General features: G+C 44.5%; 1 protein-coding gene across 3 annotated transcripts in view; it reads right to left on the bottom strand.

The window, feature by feature from the left end:
* The window catches only part of LOC121575199 (inositol 1,4,5-trisphosphate receptor type 1), a 147,428-nt gene that overhangs the window by 34,051 nt on the left and 96,560 nt on the right, over positions 1 to 16,817 (bottom strand). For all 3 annotated transcript variants that reach the window (XM_045222859.1, XM_045222860.1, XM_045222858.1), the window contains 10 exons: positions 15,995 to 16,130; positions 14,341 to 14,528; positions 5,547 to 5,730; positions 5,079 to 5,332; positions 4,276 to 4,476; positions 3,800 to 3,910; positions 3,186 to 3,281; positions 2,910 to 3,053; positions 2,606 to 2,713; positions 2,051 to 2,243 (listed from right to left, as the gene is read on the bottom strand). In XM_045222859.1, the coding sequence (XP_045078794.1) occupies positions 2,051 to 2,243; positions 2,606 to 2,713; positions 2,910 to 3,053; positions 3,186 to 3,281; positions 3,800 to 3,910; positions 4,276 to 4,476; positions 5,079 to 5,332; positions 5,547 to 5,730; positions 14,341 to 14,528; positions 15,995 to 16,130 (1,615 nt within the window). The remainder of the gene's footprint in view (positions 1 to 2,050; positions 2,244 to 2,605; positions 2,714 to 2,909; positions 3,054 to 3,185; positions 3,282 to 3,799; positions 3,911 to 4,275; positions 4,477 to 5,078; positions 5,333 to 5,546; positions 5,731 to 14,340; positions 14,529 to 15,994; positions 16,131 to 16,817) is intronic.

Genomic DNA, 16,817 nt, shown 5'->3' with positions numbered 1-16,817 from the left:
CTGGCGCCCTGTGCTCTTCACAGATGAAAGCAGGTTCACACTGAGCACATGTGACAGACGTGACAGAGTCTGGAGACGCCGTGGAGAACGTTCTGCTACCTGCAACATCCTCCAGCATGACCGGTTTGGCGGTGGGTCAGTCATGGTGTGGGGTGGCATTTATTTGGGGGGCCACACAGCCCTCCATGTGCTCGCCAGAGGTAGCCTGACTGCCATTAGGTACCGAGATGAGATCCTCAGACCCCTTGTGAGACCATATGCTGGTGCGGTTGACCCTGGGTTCCTCCTAATGCAAGACAATGCTAGACCTCATGTGGCTGGAGTGTGTCAGCAGTTCCTGCAAGAGGAAGGCATTGATGCTATGGACTCGCCCGTTCCCCAGACCTGAATCCAATTGAGCACATCTGGGACATCATGTCTCGCTCCATCCACCAATGCCACGTTGCACCACAGACTGTCCAGGAGTTGGCGGATGCTTTAGTCCAGGTCTGGGAGGAGATCCCTCAGGAGACCATCCACCACCTCATCAGGAGCATGCCCAGGCGTTGTAGGGAGGTCATACAGGCACGTGGAGGCCACACACACTACTGAGCCTCATTTTGACTTGTTTTAAGGACATTACATAAAAGTTGGATCAGCCTGTAGTGTGGTTTTCCACTTTAATTTTGAGGGTGACTCCAAATCCAGACCTCCATGGGTTGATAAATTTGATTTCCATTGATAATTTTTGTGTGATTTTGTTGTCAGCACATTAAACTATGTAAAGAAAAAAGTATTTAATAAGATTATTTCATTCATTCATTCAGATCTAGGATGTGTTATTTTAGTGTTCCCTTAATTTTTTTGAGCAGTGTATATACTGTCAATCCTCCATAGGAAACCTATTGAAATCATAGAAATATAGATAATAGAATAGACATGACCATTTACGTTGACATTCGACGGTGGGTGGACCGGCGGCCATCTTTGTCGTAGTAATTAATTAAGTAAAAATTTCAATTACATTAAAATGTCAATGGTGTACCACCTAAATTGCAGTTGTCTGAAGGGCTAGAGCATGTTGTGTCTCAACCAATGGTGGGCACAACACAAAAACCTCAGATAATGTAAAGTAGGGTCTAAGCTACAACATATGCAAATATAAAAAGATATAGGAATTTAAGTGTTTTTAGAAAATTGACGTTTAAGGGATACTTTGGGATTTTGGCAATGAGGCCCTTTATCTACTTTCCCAGAGTCAGATGACCTCGTGGATACCATTTTTATGTCTCTGTGTCCAGTATGAAGGAAGTTGGAGGTAGTTTTGCGAGCCAATGCTAACTAACGTTAGCTGGAAGTCTATGGGTATCTGCTAGAATGCTAGTCGATACCCATAGACTTCCAGTGGATCCCATAAAAATGTGACTCTGGAGAAGTAGATAAAGAGCCTCATTGGCAAAATCCAAAGTATCCATTTAAAGGTTTAAAAATGTCATTTTTTAAAATATATTTTTTAAAGAAATTAGAAAATTGTTTGACAACCCTGCTTGGAAGCTTTTACATTATATCAAACTTAAACGTTTATCTTTTCTAGTGATGAAGACGTCTCATGGTATGGTATGCAAAATGGGTCAACTTTGAGCACTTTTATCTCCTGAATGTTTTGGCATTCAGGTCCAAAAAGTCACTTTCTGACCACTTCTTCCATGGGCAAATGTGTATGTAAAGTTTTGTTTAAATCAAAAGGGATGCTGTCAAAAAGTGATTGAATTCAAATGGAATTACCCAATAGTGAAACGCTAACTTCTGTCAAAACAGTGAGAGGATGACACTGGCTCTCTTAATACTAGCCCTGCGACAGCTCCTCTGGGTCACATTATTAGTTCACTAGGAATCACTACGAAGTTTTGGCATAACATACCACTTGGCAATTTTTTCATATATTTTTGTGAACTTTTTATTAAATGTTTTCTTTTGACTGCATCCAGTTAATGCAGTCAAATGTCAGAGGAAGTAGAGTAATATAAATGAGTTAAACCATTCTGAGAAGCCATTTGGAAGAGCTAGCTACCTCGTAGTTTCTTCTGCCAGTTCATTTCATTGAAGAGGTCCTCTGCGCTGAGGAAGAAGTCATTGATCTTGCTGCCCTGCTCGTCCCTCTCAGTGGTGTAGTACACCCTCAGTTTGGACTCACAGGTCAGGAACTCACAGATGTTGGGCACAGGGAACACTATCTCCTCCATGGTGCGGTCATGACGCACAATCTGGGAGGAGGACACACACAGGAACACACTCAGTCACAGTCAGCTCTATGGGTGTGGGGTGGACCAGCCACCAAGCCCCTGGTTGGAGAGCACTCATGTGGCTGGACAGTGTAATTTAGCTCCAGGCTTTTGAGAATTCCCATTAAGCCATATCAGATTAAGAGGAACTGAAATCCCTCTATGGCAATCCTGGTCCTGGGGACCCAAAGGGGTGAATATATTGGTTTTTGCCCTAGCACTAACACCCCTTTGGGTCCCCAGGACCAGTATTATGAAACACTGCACTATGGCAAAAGCATTTTTTGTTTGTCAATGACAGTTAAAGATACACTGTGTGAGTGTGTTTGGCTGATGTCACTGACCTCTATCTGAGCAGTGTGTTTGGCGTAGAACTCCAGAGCCTCGTCTCCCTCTCCGTTGGTCCCTCCTGGTTTCAGCATCACCTGCAGCTCCTTGTTGTGGCGTGCCAACTACAGGGGTCAAAGTCAAATAAGGGGTCAAATCGCTCGAGAGAAGTATATCAGGCGAGACTGCATCTGACTCTGTTGTGTGAGAACCTCAAATGGTTGGATCAAAAGGTTGCGTCCAATAGTTGAATGTAATTTCAATCAATTGTGGATCAAATGGTTGGTTATCCAAAAAACTATGTGTATCTAAATGCTCTACCTGGTGGGCCAAGATGTAGATGTTGTGGCCCACGTTCCTGGGGGAGGCAGCATCATGCTCCTCCTCCTCCCCGCTGTCGTCGTCCTCTTCGGGATCCTCAAACTCCACCTCTCCCTGCAGGTAGGCCTTCTTGATCACCTCCACCTGAGGACCTCACCACCACCCAGACAACCATTACCTTCAATGCTCTATACCTGTGGGGGGAGACTCATGGGGGCAATTGAGACTTTTGGGGACTTGTATGCACACATAGTCTTGTGGTGACAATGGGCTCACCAGCTCCTTAGGTCTCATGTTGTACAGGATTCTCTCAGCATTCTCACTGTCATGGCGGCTCTCCATTATAGCCAACAACAGCTTGGAGGCATTGTTCTGAGAGAGAGATACACTTTTTTTTTTTAAACGTTTTGTTTTTAATAAGACATCCTCATTACACTAAAAACACTACAGAGAGAGAGAGAAGGAGAGAAAGAGAAAGAGGGAAAGAACAGAGATAAAGATTACATGATAACAAACCATTATGACATAGTCATGAGATACGTCTAAAGTTGAAGATAAAATCTTTTCTAAGCTGTTTCTGTTCCTCCTTCCAAAGAAAACAGGCAGAATCCACAAGTCTTAGGGGGGAAATGCAATCTGCAGATATTTGGTTTGGCACCAAAGGAGCTAGTTTAGGAGAGATTAATGAGTTGTCTAGGTTTCAAAAGCAGCAGCACACTGTTTGTGAAGTTCCACTCAGGGATAGAGTAGCTACTAGAGCAGGGGGTAAAGTAGCTTTACTACTAGGTCCAGTGTGGAGACCCAGCCTACGTCCAAAATGGCACCCTATTCCCTATATAGTGCACTACTTGTCACCAGAGCCCTATAGGCCTGTGAGAGGGAGGCCTCACCTTGAGTTCCAGCACCAGGTCCATCCTCTTCTTCCCCAGTGGGTTGATGTCATTCAGGATCAGGGCGATGATGATGTCAATGCCATTGGACTCATGGGTGGCGATGCAGTTCTGCAAGGAAACAAGAAGTTAAGTTAACTGCAAAGGACTACACTGCAAAGGACTACACTGCAAAGGACTACACTGCAAAGGAACGCACTGCAAAGGACTACACTAGGTCACTAGTTATACATGTAAGGGCCCTCTCAACCCATCCATTGACAGTATTATTAGTACGGATGAAAAAAGAAGTGGACCCAAGATAGGAGTCCATAACTGCTTCTTATGGTATGCATATGTGCTTGTAGCTAGTTCTTATGGGACTGTATCTGTTTGTAGTTCTAATGACAAAATGACAAAGGCCCATAGTTAGTTAGTTCTAATGACAAGGGCCCATATCTAGTTGTAGTTCTAAAGGCCAAGACCCATCCCAGTACCTGATTCTCGTGGCAGGGTCCCTGGCAGTACTCTGTCAGGCTCTCCACTGTCTGGTTGATGAGAGCCACATTCTTCTCATTGATGTAGAGTCCCAGTAGGCCCAGGCCTCCTGTGGTGCTGCCACAGATACAGTCCAGAAACTGCAGTGTCTCACACACCAGGTTATAGTTGTTCTTGTTGTTCTGACACCGCAGGAAGTTCTGGAGTGGGACCAAGGGAGGGTAGGAACACAGCAGTATGCACATTTTATACATAGGAAAAAAATACATTACATTTTGTATTAAAAGTGTGACTCTGAACTGAAGAGCTTTTCAGGTAACATCAAAATGAGAACAGGATGACCCTGACTCCTTAAAAAACAGAGAATATCCATCCATGAGTCACTGGGTAATCAGCGCCATAGTGTTGAGCTAACAGTTAGATTAGAGACGGGACCACCAGGACTCCATTAGTGTATAAAACCATCCATCTCATTACTCCTGATGATCCTTCCACCACCTCTGGCCCAGGGGAGAAAACCCATATCAGGTACTGACTACGCACTTCGTGTTTATTCTACTACTCTTCATGTTCATTCACAGCAATACTAAATGGCTCGTAGAACGCAACGCAGAAGTCCTAACATTTACATTTTGGTCATTTAGCAGACATTCTTATCCAGAGCGACTTACACAATACACCACTGCGACCTAAAGACATAGTGGTGAAGTTCATAACTATTGCCATAGAATAAGACTTGTCCTGCTAAGAGGCTAGCTGTGAGGGCTAGCTCCCCTGATGTTGTGCTGGCTGAATAACTGACCTGCAGGTCTCGGTTGTGGTTCTCACAGAGCAGCTGGAGGAAGCGCAGGATAGGCTGCATGATGACAATGATGAAGCTCATCTCTCCGTCCTCCTGGTTCTTGTCCCCGGTGCTGGGCGTGCCGTCAGCCACCGAGAAGTGGTCCTCTGGGTCGGCCTCACGGCGGTACGAGTTGAAGGCTTTCTTAGTGGCCGACGAGGCCTCAAGCAGCTGCTCTCTCGCCTCCTCTGTCACCACCACTGCTGAGTCTTTGGCTGCAGAGACACATGGAGGACAAAGGAACCAGGCCACAAAGTCTATATATTATCACCAAACTAGATACTGGGGATAAAAGAAAGACTTCTTCATGGCAGCTAGTATTTATTGCTAACGTGTTCAGAGAAAAACTAACCTTAGATCAGTGTCTAGGGGTAACTTCATCCTACTCTCTTTCAATTCAATAACTGACAAAAGAGGTTGACCTCTGACCTTTCTTGCGGACGGGCACGTCCTTGTCGGGGGCGTCTTCGTCCCTCTTTCTGTTGCCGAGGTCACTGGTGTTGACCGTCACAGTGGCTTTGATCTCCAGCTGGGCCAGCTTCATCCGGTCGTAGAACACACGGAAAAACTTCTCAGACTTCTTGTCCTCCGTCAGGCGGCAGAAGAAGGAACGCTAGTACAAAGGAAGACAACAAAAGTTACTGGGAATTAACGTTATTTACAACAAAAGGTTACAAGGATGGAACGTTAATTTCCGTCATGTGAATGCTTGTGTAATGTTGTGTGTAGCCTACTTTACCAAATCGAGTACAATAGGCGTTATTGTTGATGGCTCAGTTGGTTACTTGCAGCATATAGTGTTCGCAACACCACAGTTCTGGGTTTGATTCCCGCATGGTAAAAATACATGTGATAACTGTAAGACAGCTTTGGATAAAAGCATCTGATAAATGGCCCTTTTGCTAAACAAAGGTTCAGGTTATTCAAATTGATCCAAATAAGACAGGTCTGCACTACAGTGTATACAGTACCACCAAGTACATATCATAAACGTATTCACTTTCCGCAGCGGCTACAAGGGCAATTCTGGTAATGTACACTCCCGGTCAAAGGTTTTAGAACACCTACTCATTCAAGAGTTTTTCTTTATTTTTACTATTTTCTACATTATAGAATAATAGTGAAGACGTCAAAACTATGAAATAACACATATGGAATCATGTAATAACCAAAAAAAGTGTTAAACAAATCAAAATATATTTTATATTTGAGATTCTTCAAAGTAGCCACCCTTTGCCTTCATGACAGCTTTGCACACTGTTGGCATTCTCTCAACCAGATTCACCTGGAATCTGTTGGCTGCATTTCCTCATCCCAAACCATCTCAATTTGGTTGAGGTCGGGGGATTGTGGCGGCCAGGTCCTCTGATGCAACACTCTCCTTATTGGTCAAATAGCCCTTACACAGCCTGGAGGTGTGTTGGGTCATTGTCCTGTTGAAAAACAAATGTTTGTCCTACTAAGCCCAAACCAGAAGGGATGGTGTATCGCTGCAGAATGCTGTGGTAGCCATGCTGGTTAAGTATGCCTTGAATTCTAAATAAATCACAGACAGTGTCACCAGCAAAGCACCCCCACAACATCACACCTCCTCCTCCATGCTTCACGGTGGGAACTACACATGCAGAGATCATCCGTTCACCCACACCGCGTCTCACAAAGACACAGCAGTTGGAACCAAAAATCTCAAATTTAGACTCCAGACCAAAGGACAGATTTCAACCGGTCTAATGTCCATTGCTCGTGTTTCTTCGCCCAAACAAGTCTCTTCTTATTATTGGTGTCCTTTAGTAGTGGTTTCTTTGCAGCAATTCGACCACAAAGGCCTGATTCACGCAGTCTCCTCTGAACAGTTGATGTTGAGATGTGTCTGTTACTTGAACTCTGTGAAGCATTTATTTGGGCTGCAATTTCTGAGGCTGGTAACTCTAATGAACTTATCCTCTGCAGCAGAGGTAACTCTGGGTCTTCCATTCCTGTGGCGGTCCTCATGAGAGCCAGTTTCATCATAGCGCTTGATGGTTTTTGCGACTGCACTTGAAGAAACTTTAAACGTTTTTGAAATGTTCCATATTGACTGACCTTCATGTCTTAAAGTAATGATGGACTGTCTTTTCTCTTTGCTATCTTCTGTATACCCCCCTACCTTGTCACAACACAACTGATTGGCTCAAACGCATTAAGAAGGGAAGAAATTCCACAAATTAACTTTTAACAAGGCACACCTGTTAATTGAAATGCATTCCAGGTGACTACCTCATGAATCTGGTTGAGAGAATGCCAATAGTGTGCAAAGCTGTCATCAAGGCAAAGGGTGGCTACTTTGAAGAATCTCAAATATAAAATATATCTTGATTTGTTTAACACTTTTTTGGTTACTACATGATTCCATATGTGTTATTTCATAGTTTTGATATCTTCACTATTATCCTACAACGTAAAAAATTGTAAAAATAAAGAAAAACCCTGGAATGAGTAGGTGTGTCCAAACTTTTGACTGGTACTGTATATATTCCCACGCATAATAGAGAGACGTCGTATACAAATGTAAGCAAGGTTTGAAATGATTATGTTTTAGTCAAATATTATATCTGTTCAGGCTTCTTGCGGTCAATTTGTAGTCTACAAATTATTTGTACTTATGTTCCGGCCCTCCGACCATCCGCTCAAGAAGAAGTCGTCCCACGGCTAAAACTAGCTGATAAATCCCTGGTCTATGACAACACAAGACCGTGTTTCAAGATGGGACTTCACCCTCTTTCTTTATCACTCTCTCTCGATCTCTGTGTGCCCATGCATGCGAAACACCATTACACCATGACCACAGTCAGCCTCAGCAAACACTAAAGAGGAGAAGGAAAAAACCCTGTTAAGGCTTTGACTGTGCCATCAAGATACTACCTTTCTGAACTGCCTATCATCTAAAGCTGTGGAAGACCATCGCCAAAGAACTGCCAGATCCATACATATGTTTTGTTAAATAGTTTGTTTATTTTGTTTTTAAAACGATTTTGAGATTCTACTTGTAATGAAAAACACTACATAAAATAAATGTATTATTATTATTATTATTATCTCATGTTATTACAGAACCTCAGTGGAGAGACCACAGTTTGGACTTGGACTCTACATTCTGAGGGTGTCACATTCAAGCTAAATGGGAGCACATTCTAACCCCTGACTGTAATGAGATCTGTGCTGTCCTGTTTCCCCGGAGCAGAGGGGTGGGGGGGTGGGGTGTTGTTTTGGTAAGAGCTGTTATCTGGTCACAGTCTACTAGGAGGGAGAGGAGAGGAGGAGAGACTCTGACCCAGTGGCAGAACAGGCCCACTGCTCAGGGTGAATATGACACGAGAGGGAGAAGCGTGCCCTACTTACACAGATAGAGAGAGGGAGGAAAGAGGGAGAGAGGAAGGGAATAAGGGAGGGAGGGAGAGAGATAGAGAGAAAGACAGACAGGGAGAGGAAAAGGGGTGAGAGGAACAAAAAATAAAATGAGAAAGGGAAATGGAAATAATAATAAAATAATAATATGCCATTTAGCAGACGCTTTTATCCAAAGCGACTTACAGTCATGCGTGCATACATTTTTGTGTATGGGTGGTCCCGGGGATCGAACCCACTACCTTGGCGTTACAAGCGCCGTGCTCTACCAGCTGAGCTACAGAAATGGAAATGGAGTAAGAGAGGTAAGGAGAAATGGGGACGGAGTGAGCGAGGGGGCGACCGGGTGAGGAAGGGGGAGGTAATGTTATCAGAGCTGGTATCTAGGCCAGCTCTAAAAGCTTGTTGCACAACTAGCCTTTTTTCTAGGTTAGGTGTGAACTCAAACTGGGATAGTGTTTGTGTGCTTTAGAGCTGGTTTAAGCATGTGTGCGTGCATGCATGCGTGTTGACAAGAGAGGTTGAAAAATAACTAGTTGTAATCAGTTTGAATAAAGTTTAAACAAAATGGACAAACTCCATGTTATGTCGTATTTCAAAAGAGAGATGTGTATGGAAGGCTTGCTGGCAGGAGGACGTTCAGTAACACAATGTTAGACGTGAAATGAACGAAATGTGCCACTCCTCCTTGGTAAACAGCCCTGGGTCAGCTAACCTTTACCTTAATTAATTTAACGGGATAGTACATTACTGACTTACTATCAAAAAGTATATCTATAGTTTAGTGATCTGATAACACTATCTAGCCAGCACTGTCTTTCCTCAGTCTGAATAAAAACAATATTATGTTGTGTGATCAGGTCTTCCAGTGGCAGATCTGCCCATCTTAAACCCAAATCAGTGACTTCTCCCTATACCCTCCTCTACTCCAAATCAACAATGACATCATTGTGTACTTATGTCCCCTGGGCAGCAGACTCCAAAGCCCCCAGCCCCACCCACCCCTACCACTGTGCACCAGACCACTCGCACGTACACCCTCTGCCACCAGTCAGGGTGAGGGGGTATGGGGTGGAGGAGAGGAGAGGAGCGGTGGTGTTAGTGGTGCGGGGGAGCGTGCGTGCTATCCAGCAAGATCCAGTGCAATAAATAACTTGATGATAGAGTGGATAGTGCAGAGGCAGAGGGGGGCTTAACTGAACCTCATAATCTGGCAACCCACAGAAGTGTGTGTGTTGGGGGGGGGGGGGGGCAGAAGTGTTCATGCCTGTCTCGCTCTCCCTGTCATTCCCTCCCAGAGACCATAAAAAACTCTCTCCTTCCCGTCTCTCTTTCTCCCTCTCTCGCACGGGCGTGGGTGGGACATTGGAGCCTGGGGAGGGGGTGAGGGAGGAGGGGGGAGAGGCTATACCGGCAGGGCCCTGGCCAGGATAACACACACAGCGATTACACTGATCCTAGCGGAGACAAGAGCTCTTCACAGCCCCCCTCCTCCTCCCCTCCTGCCTCTACCCTGGAGAGCTTACATAACACACACAGACAGGCAGACAGGGATCATACAGCCACACACACACACACACACTCCATGTCTTAAAATGTTGGTCAGCTGTCTCCATCAAAACAGACCAGCTTTGGAGGACAGTGTGAAATGTTCTGTGTCACACACACGCAAACTCTCTCAAACTACATTCTCACAAACTCTCTCAAACTACATTGCTCTTATATAATAACCACATTCATTCTCCACTCCCTCTCCACCTATCTGTTAACATGCTTCCTCTCACTACTAGGGCATCCCCATCTATGAGCAAATGGGACTCAAAGTTGGTGTTGTTGCCATAGCATAGATAACAGGCCTGGTGGAGTTTGGGGATCTGGGTCAGGTTAGGGTTACTATGTTCGGGGGTATCTTGGGTTTGGTGGAGTTTTGTGAGGTAATGTTCACGCTACAGTTTGGTTGTGATGGATCATTGTTATTCTCTCTCACACTCACTCACTCACTCAAAGAGGCTTAGACCTTTTCTAAGAACTGACTTGATCTGAGCTCTTCTAAATCCTAGAGGGTCCTAAAGGATCTTCCTCGCTACAATTGATTCAAAACAAAGTCTGAATGCAGCAGATTAGGCTTGCATTGTATGCATCACACACATTGTACACACTTGTCAATGCCTAACCATGCACGTTGCAACAACATGCTGGTAGAAGTAAAATGGTCTTTGTTTCTTCTGCATTTCAGCTTGGTCGAAACATCCCCCTATTATAAGAAGACATTAGTACAATAGAGATATATTATGTACATTGTTTTGGCAGGAGTATTAAAAAGACATCTGTGTTTAGACCGGACTTAGAAAACAAGTGCTGGAACAGAGACAACGCTCGACAGATTGATGTTGGGGATGTTAAGTAAGACATGGTGGTGGAGGAGTAGAAAATGGACTGACGGTGAGGAGAAGGGCGGAGGAGAGAGAGAGAGAGAGAGGGAAGTGAGGGATGGGGAGTCTCAGGGGCCCCCTGGAGTGTTGGGTAAACAGAGAGCCTGCCTGTAACCATGGAGACTAACCCCTAGCGGAATGAGATTTCGGCGTGGCGGGGCGAGGTGGGGGGCTCTGAAAAACAAGGTCACAGCGCTTTCCCTTCTCTCCTTCCGTTCCGCCACTTGGCATCAACAATGGGATGTTATATAAGAGCTATTTATAACCGCGCTCCCTCTCGTTCCCTCTCTCTCTCTCCCTAATTCACATCAGGCAGCGCCACACATAGACTAACTGGAATTGCAGCTCTCCTACTCTGCTCTCTTCTTTTTGCCTTCTCTCTTCACTTAATTATTTTCTTCACTTACAGCCTTTTGTCCTCTCTTACCCCAAACTAGCCTCTCGTTTTCTTCTTCCTGCTATCCTCCTCTCTGAACACGTGTCTTATCTCTTCCTCTTCCCTGTTCCTTCATCTTCTACTGTTCTTCCCTATCCTCTGTCCTCTCTGTCACTCTGGCCCTCCCCTGACAATGGAAGCTTTAATAAAATCACAGACTAGACAGAATAGAAGAGGACAGATGACCTTGTGTCTTGTCTATTGTCCTTACACAGTCTAACCTCACACAGAGTCCACACAGTAACTCAGGACTAAAATCCAGAGAGGAACCTCACCGTCCCTAACTTACTAACTTCCTTCCATTCATTTTAGCACAAATAAGCCTTTATTGGTGTGACGTTGGTTTTTCAGTGTGCAGCCAGCCCAGGGATGCTTCCTGGAAGGCAACCGAGCAGCATGACTTGTGGTTTCACGTTAGGTGCTCGACCACTGCAGAAATGTCACGTCACAACACAATAACTACACACACACAAAACCTTTCCCTCCCTCTGTCCCAGCAGTAGCTGTCACAGGAAGGAGGAGTGTGGCAGGCAGGAACAATCTAATGTCTCCTGCAGCAAAGTGACTCACGTTGATTGGTCAAAGAAAATAAAGTTAGCCAGGAACAAAGACAGTTGCTCAGTCAGTCCTGGCCTGCCCAGAAGCTGGCAGGAGAGTGAATAAGTAAGGAGTGTGAATGTGGGCATGAGTGAGGGAGTGGGTGAGGGAGTACATGGTCAGGTTTATTTCTGTGTGGTATGTAGGTCAGGAGGTAATGGTTAACCATGTGAGTGCTATCTCAGGCTTCCACCCAGAACAGGTGTCTGGGATAGAGACACATCAACACAGATAAGACACCTCAGAGTGGATCCCTTCTTAAAAAGAGACAGAAGATACATTGAAAACGAGGAGTGCTAGTACACCAACAAACATGCGCATTGCTGTTAGTTTGTGTTTCATATAAATAATATGAGGTCAGGACTCCAGCAAATTAATCTAAAAAAGTACATTATTATTTGTATAGTCTTAATATTCTTTCAGAGACAAATTCCTTTTTCATCATAATTAAAATAATAAATATATCTTCGAAGACCAGTGTTCAAAGAGCAGGGTTGAAAAAGAACATCTCCAGCTCATCAGTATGAAAAGTGAACCTGGAGGTTTCTAAGAAAGATCTGTTCTAGTGTGTCCTCAGGTTTCATACTCTACTGGGAGACAGGACAGTCCAAACACCAGAGGACAACTGCAGAGACATCAAGCGGTTATTTGAAGTATCCGGGTCAGGAAGCAAATTATCCAGCCTAGCAAGCTGGTAGGCATTCATGAACTGCTACAGTATGTTAAGTCAAATCAAATCTTATTGGTCACATACACGTGTTTAGCAGATGTTATTGCGGGTGTAGCGAAATGCTTGTGTTTCTAGCTCCGACAGTGCAGTAATATCTAACAAGTAATATCTAACAATCTCACAACATGTACTCAATACACACAAATCTCAGTTAAGCAATGGAATTAAGAATATATAAATAAATATATGGACGAGCAATGTCAGAGCGGCATAGACTAAGATACAGTAGAATAGTATAGAAAATAGTAAAAATCATGACGTGCTTAAGAGAAAACGTCTCTCCTTTTTAGCATTAAATGTTAATACTTCAGTATTTCTCCCTCTACATTTCCACTCAGTGTTTCAGAACAAAATAACTATGTAATAAGAAAGAGCTCCAGTTTATTTCCAGTCCCCCCCCCCTCTCTCTCTATCCCTCCCTCCCTCTCTGCCCTCATTCCCCCTCCCTCTCTCCCTACTGCCCCACTTCCAGAGGCCCAGCATGACCCAGTCTGGGTTGAGAGAGAAAGAGGGAGGGCTGGAATGTTTTTAAGGCTGAGACATTCCTCATTGTTCATTCACACAGGCCTTATGTAATGCTGGTCACGTGATACTCTGTGCTCTCTCTGCAGCAGCCAGGCTAACAGGCGTGGAGGGAGGCAAAGAGGGAGACAAGCAGACATGCTGCAGCCGTGGGAAGCCAGAACATTATCTCTGCTAGAGTGGCTTCCTCACTCCTAATCTGATTATGCAAGTTGCCCCCGCTTACGCAAGCACAGGCAGACAGACAGACAGACGAGCAGACAGACGGATTGATAGCAGACATAAATGCAGCGGGCTTGTGCACACATAATATGCACACACGTAATTAAATGTATCTACTGTTCGCAGAGAAGTATCATACTTCTCCCTTGTAAACAATCCAGAGGGCTTTATTGAGCAGGGATCATGTGCCTCACAGTTTCAGTTCAATCATTCCCCTTGGCCTCATGGGACTGTTTAAAGTTGACAGTGAACTCTGTCTTTATCGTGTGCTCAGCTCTGTCAGGAGAAGTAAGGCAGTGTTATGGGGCATGGTGAGTAATGCTCTTCTATAATAATAATAATTTTTGGGGTGCTTATATTTGTCCTGTTACACACAAGTGTGTAATGGAAATGTGTTTCTTGCATATCTCAACACCCCTAAGAGACACGCAGGGAGTGTGGTCACAGCCAGGATCACCATTGCACAGTGCCCCTGGAGCAATTAGGGTTAAGTGCGTTGCTCAAGGCCACAGCGACAGATTTTTCACCTTATCGGCTCTGGTTTTCGAACAAGCAAACTTTTGGTTACTGGTCCAATGCTCTAACCTCGATGCTACCTGCCACCCCTTCTAAGGCAGCAGGCAGGGGTGTGGACTAATGCAAAATGGCTGCCTTGTACAGGGTCAGAGCAGGCCGGTACCTGGATAGACCCTGGTAATGTCCCTATCCAAGGACTTATCTTTTCCCCTTTTTTTCCCTCATCTATGAAGTGTGTTTGGAGTTGGGACCAATGATGTACGTTGTTTATGTTAGTGAAATGCACTTTAAATAATGTTTGGTTTTATCATTCAGGTATTTATTAGGCTTTATTCATTCCTGACAAACCCACATCCTTATGATTGACAGGTGGCTCTGACTCACTTGGATGGTGGTGTTCCCGCCCTCCAGCAGGGCGATGGCCAATAGGATGCTCTCCTGGAAGACGCGGTCACTGGTGGTGTTCATGATGAGGTCGATGACCAGGTCGGAGGCGCCCTCCTTGTCCAGGTGACACTGCACCTCTGCCAGGCTCATCTCCCCTCGACTCAGGGCTCCCGGACCACCTAGACCTGAAAGGAGGGACAGGGGTGGAGAGGTCAAGAGTCAGGATTATGAATGTGGTTCTCCCTGTTCTACTGACTTATAAGGATAAGGAGAGGTTTCAAATCTTACTACCACAGTCATCTATAGATACCTCCAAATTACTAATTCACAATGGAATGTCTGGCGAAATAGGAAAGCGCAAAATAGGAAAGTGCACTCATCCAGGCAGTCGCCTACATGTGTATTTCATTGTGAAACCTTTACATGTTAATTTACAGTGTACTTGCATATATAATTAGAGAGTAAATACAAGTTTTAGCCACATTTGAAATAAAAAAACATTATTTCATAAGAAAACATCAAGAGGGGATTTCCTATGGAAATGTATAAGAGGGCCTACTATGCTTCTCATGAGCGATTAACACCAGTATCATTGACAACACCTTGGCAGCCTTTAGCAGTGGCACACACCCACAGACACGCGCAAACATGGTTTATTCAACAGGCCTCATTCCCCAAAAAGCCAGAGTAGTTCTCCTCAACTGAGCTCTATGAGAAAAGCTGTGTGAAGAGATAAATTGCCTCAATATTTTGACTTGAAATAGTGTGATCAGATCAGTCACACAGTGACCTGCTCATCACGAGGAAATAACAGTGTTGTGCTTGGTGTGCTCACATTCACAGGGCTGGACTAGAGCTAGACATCTCTACGGCTCAGCAGTAAAGGATTCTGTGTGTTTATGTCTATGTTTGTGTGTGTGTTTGTGTGTGTAGAGATAGGCCTCCTGGTTATATAACAGAGAGATAATGAGCAGGTCTGTTTGGGAAACCTTGACAGTTCTGCAGGGGAACAATATCAACTTCCCTATCCACCACCATCCATCATACACAGACTTTCACCTCTCATAGTTGCGTTATCTGCATGATAGTGTGTGTGTGTGTGTGTGTGTGTGTGTGTGTGTGTGTGTGTGTGTGTGTGTGTGTGTGTGTGTGTGTGTGTGAATAAAGAGTATTTTCTTTGGCAGGGGACAGAGGTCCAGCTTTCAGAATTAGGACAGAAGAATATGCAACGTTGTCATGCTTGGTTTCTGTGTGCACTAGAAAGAAACTCTTGCTTTTTTGACAGTTTAGGTTCCTTTTGTTCATCTGTATCTGGCAACAGTTTGTGACAACTTACATAAAAAGGTACAAAATAAGCTAATTTGATTGTGGGGTGATTTTTGCAACATGGGATCAAAATTACCTGAGAGTTAACCTTTTCTTCCAAAACAATGGACAGACATACCGAGAGAAAGAAGAGGACAGACGGAGAAGAGGACAGAGAGACAGACAGACAGACAGACAGACAGACAGACAGACAGACAGACAGACAGACAGAGAGACAAATAAGATGACAGACAGAGAGACAGAGAAGAGGACAGACAGAGGAGATGACAGATAAATATATACTATATATAGATACCAAAACAAGGCGACAGAGAGATGCTCTCACCTAGTTGGCTCTTGCTGGGCCCTACTGGAACCAGGGTTCCGTTGCTGAAGGCAGTCAGGCTGTCCCTCCGCCCACCACTCCTACTATGGAAGTTGCCATAGTAACGGTTCACCAGAATCTGTCTCAGTGCCTCACCCTACAGAGAGAGGAAAATGGAGGTATATTAGTGTGATGATGTAAGAGAGAAGGAGACTTGAGAGGGAGTTTATTATACAGTGTACATTATGAGCAACATATATCCATCATCATACCAATGAGGCCCAGTTGAATTGATTAAAGTGGTTTGAAGAGGGAAGGGACATATGGTAACTTGCCAGGTTCAGGCCAAGCCAATCCAAATGAATATTGTGTGCATGAACTGCACTGCTCTAAGTTACCCACATAGTCTTGCAAGGATGAAGATTAGAGTTCAGATGGCTAGTTTGGTTTGGTTGGAATAGGGTTCTGAAAACACCAGGGTTATGGGTTAGATATCAGCATAGGCCACCTACGCCGCTGTAGATAAAGCATCTGTTAAATGTCCATATTGTTATTACTCTCCCAATATTCTCATTCACATATTGAATAAACACTCAATAACACAGGTAAAAATCAGTCTTCAAGCTTGTTATATCTCTATCCCTGGTAGAAGTGAGCCTGCGTCCCACTTTGGGAGTTTGGGACCTAGCTGTTTTCAGACAGGCCTGCCCTCCCGAGACGTAGCAAGGATGACTCATCCATACACCAATGGGAGTCCGCACGACTATGCCATCACCACGGCAACTGCAGCGCACACGCTACCTGACAGACCTCCCATAAGGAGAACTGAGGGAAAAGAGTGAGA

This window comes from Coregonus clupeaformis, chromosome 10, assembly GCF_020615455.1.
Source record: "Coregonus clupeaformis isolate EN_2021a chromosome 10, ASM2061545v1, whole genome shotgun sequence".
Classification (NCBI taxonomy): Eukaryota; Metazoa; Chordata; class Actinopteri; order Salmoniformes; family Salmonidae; genus Coregonus; species Coregonus clupeaformis.
This window is presented reverse-complemented; position numbering and strand designations above follow the sequence as displayed.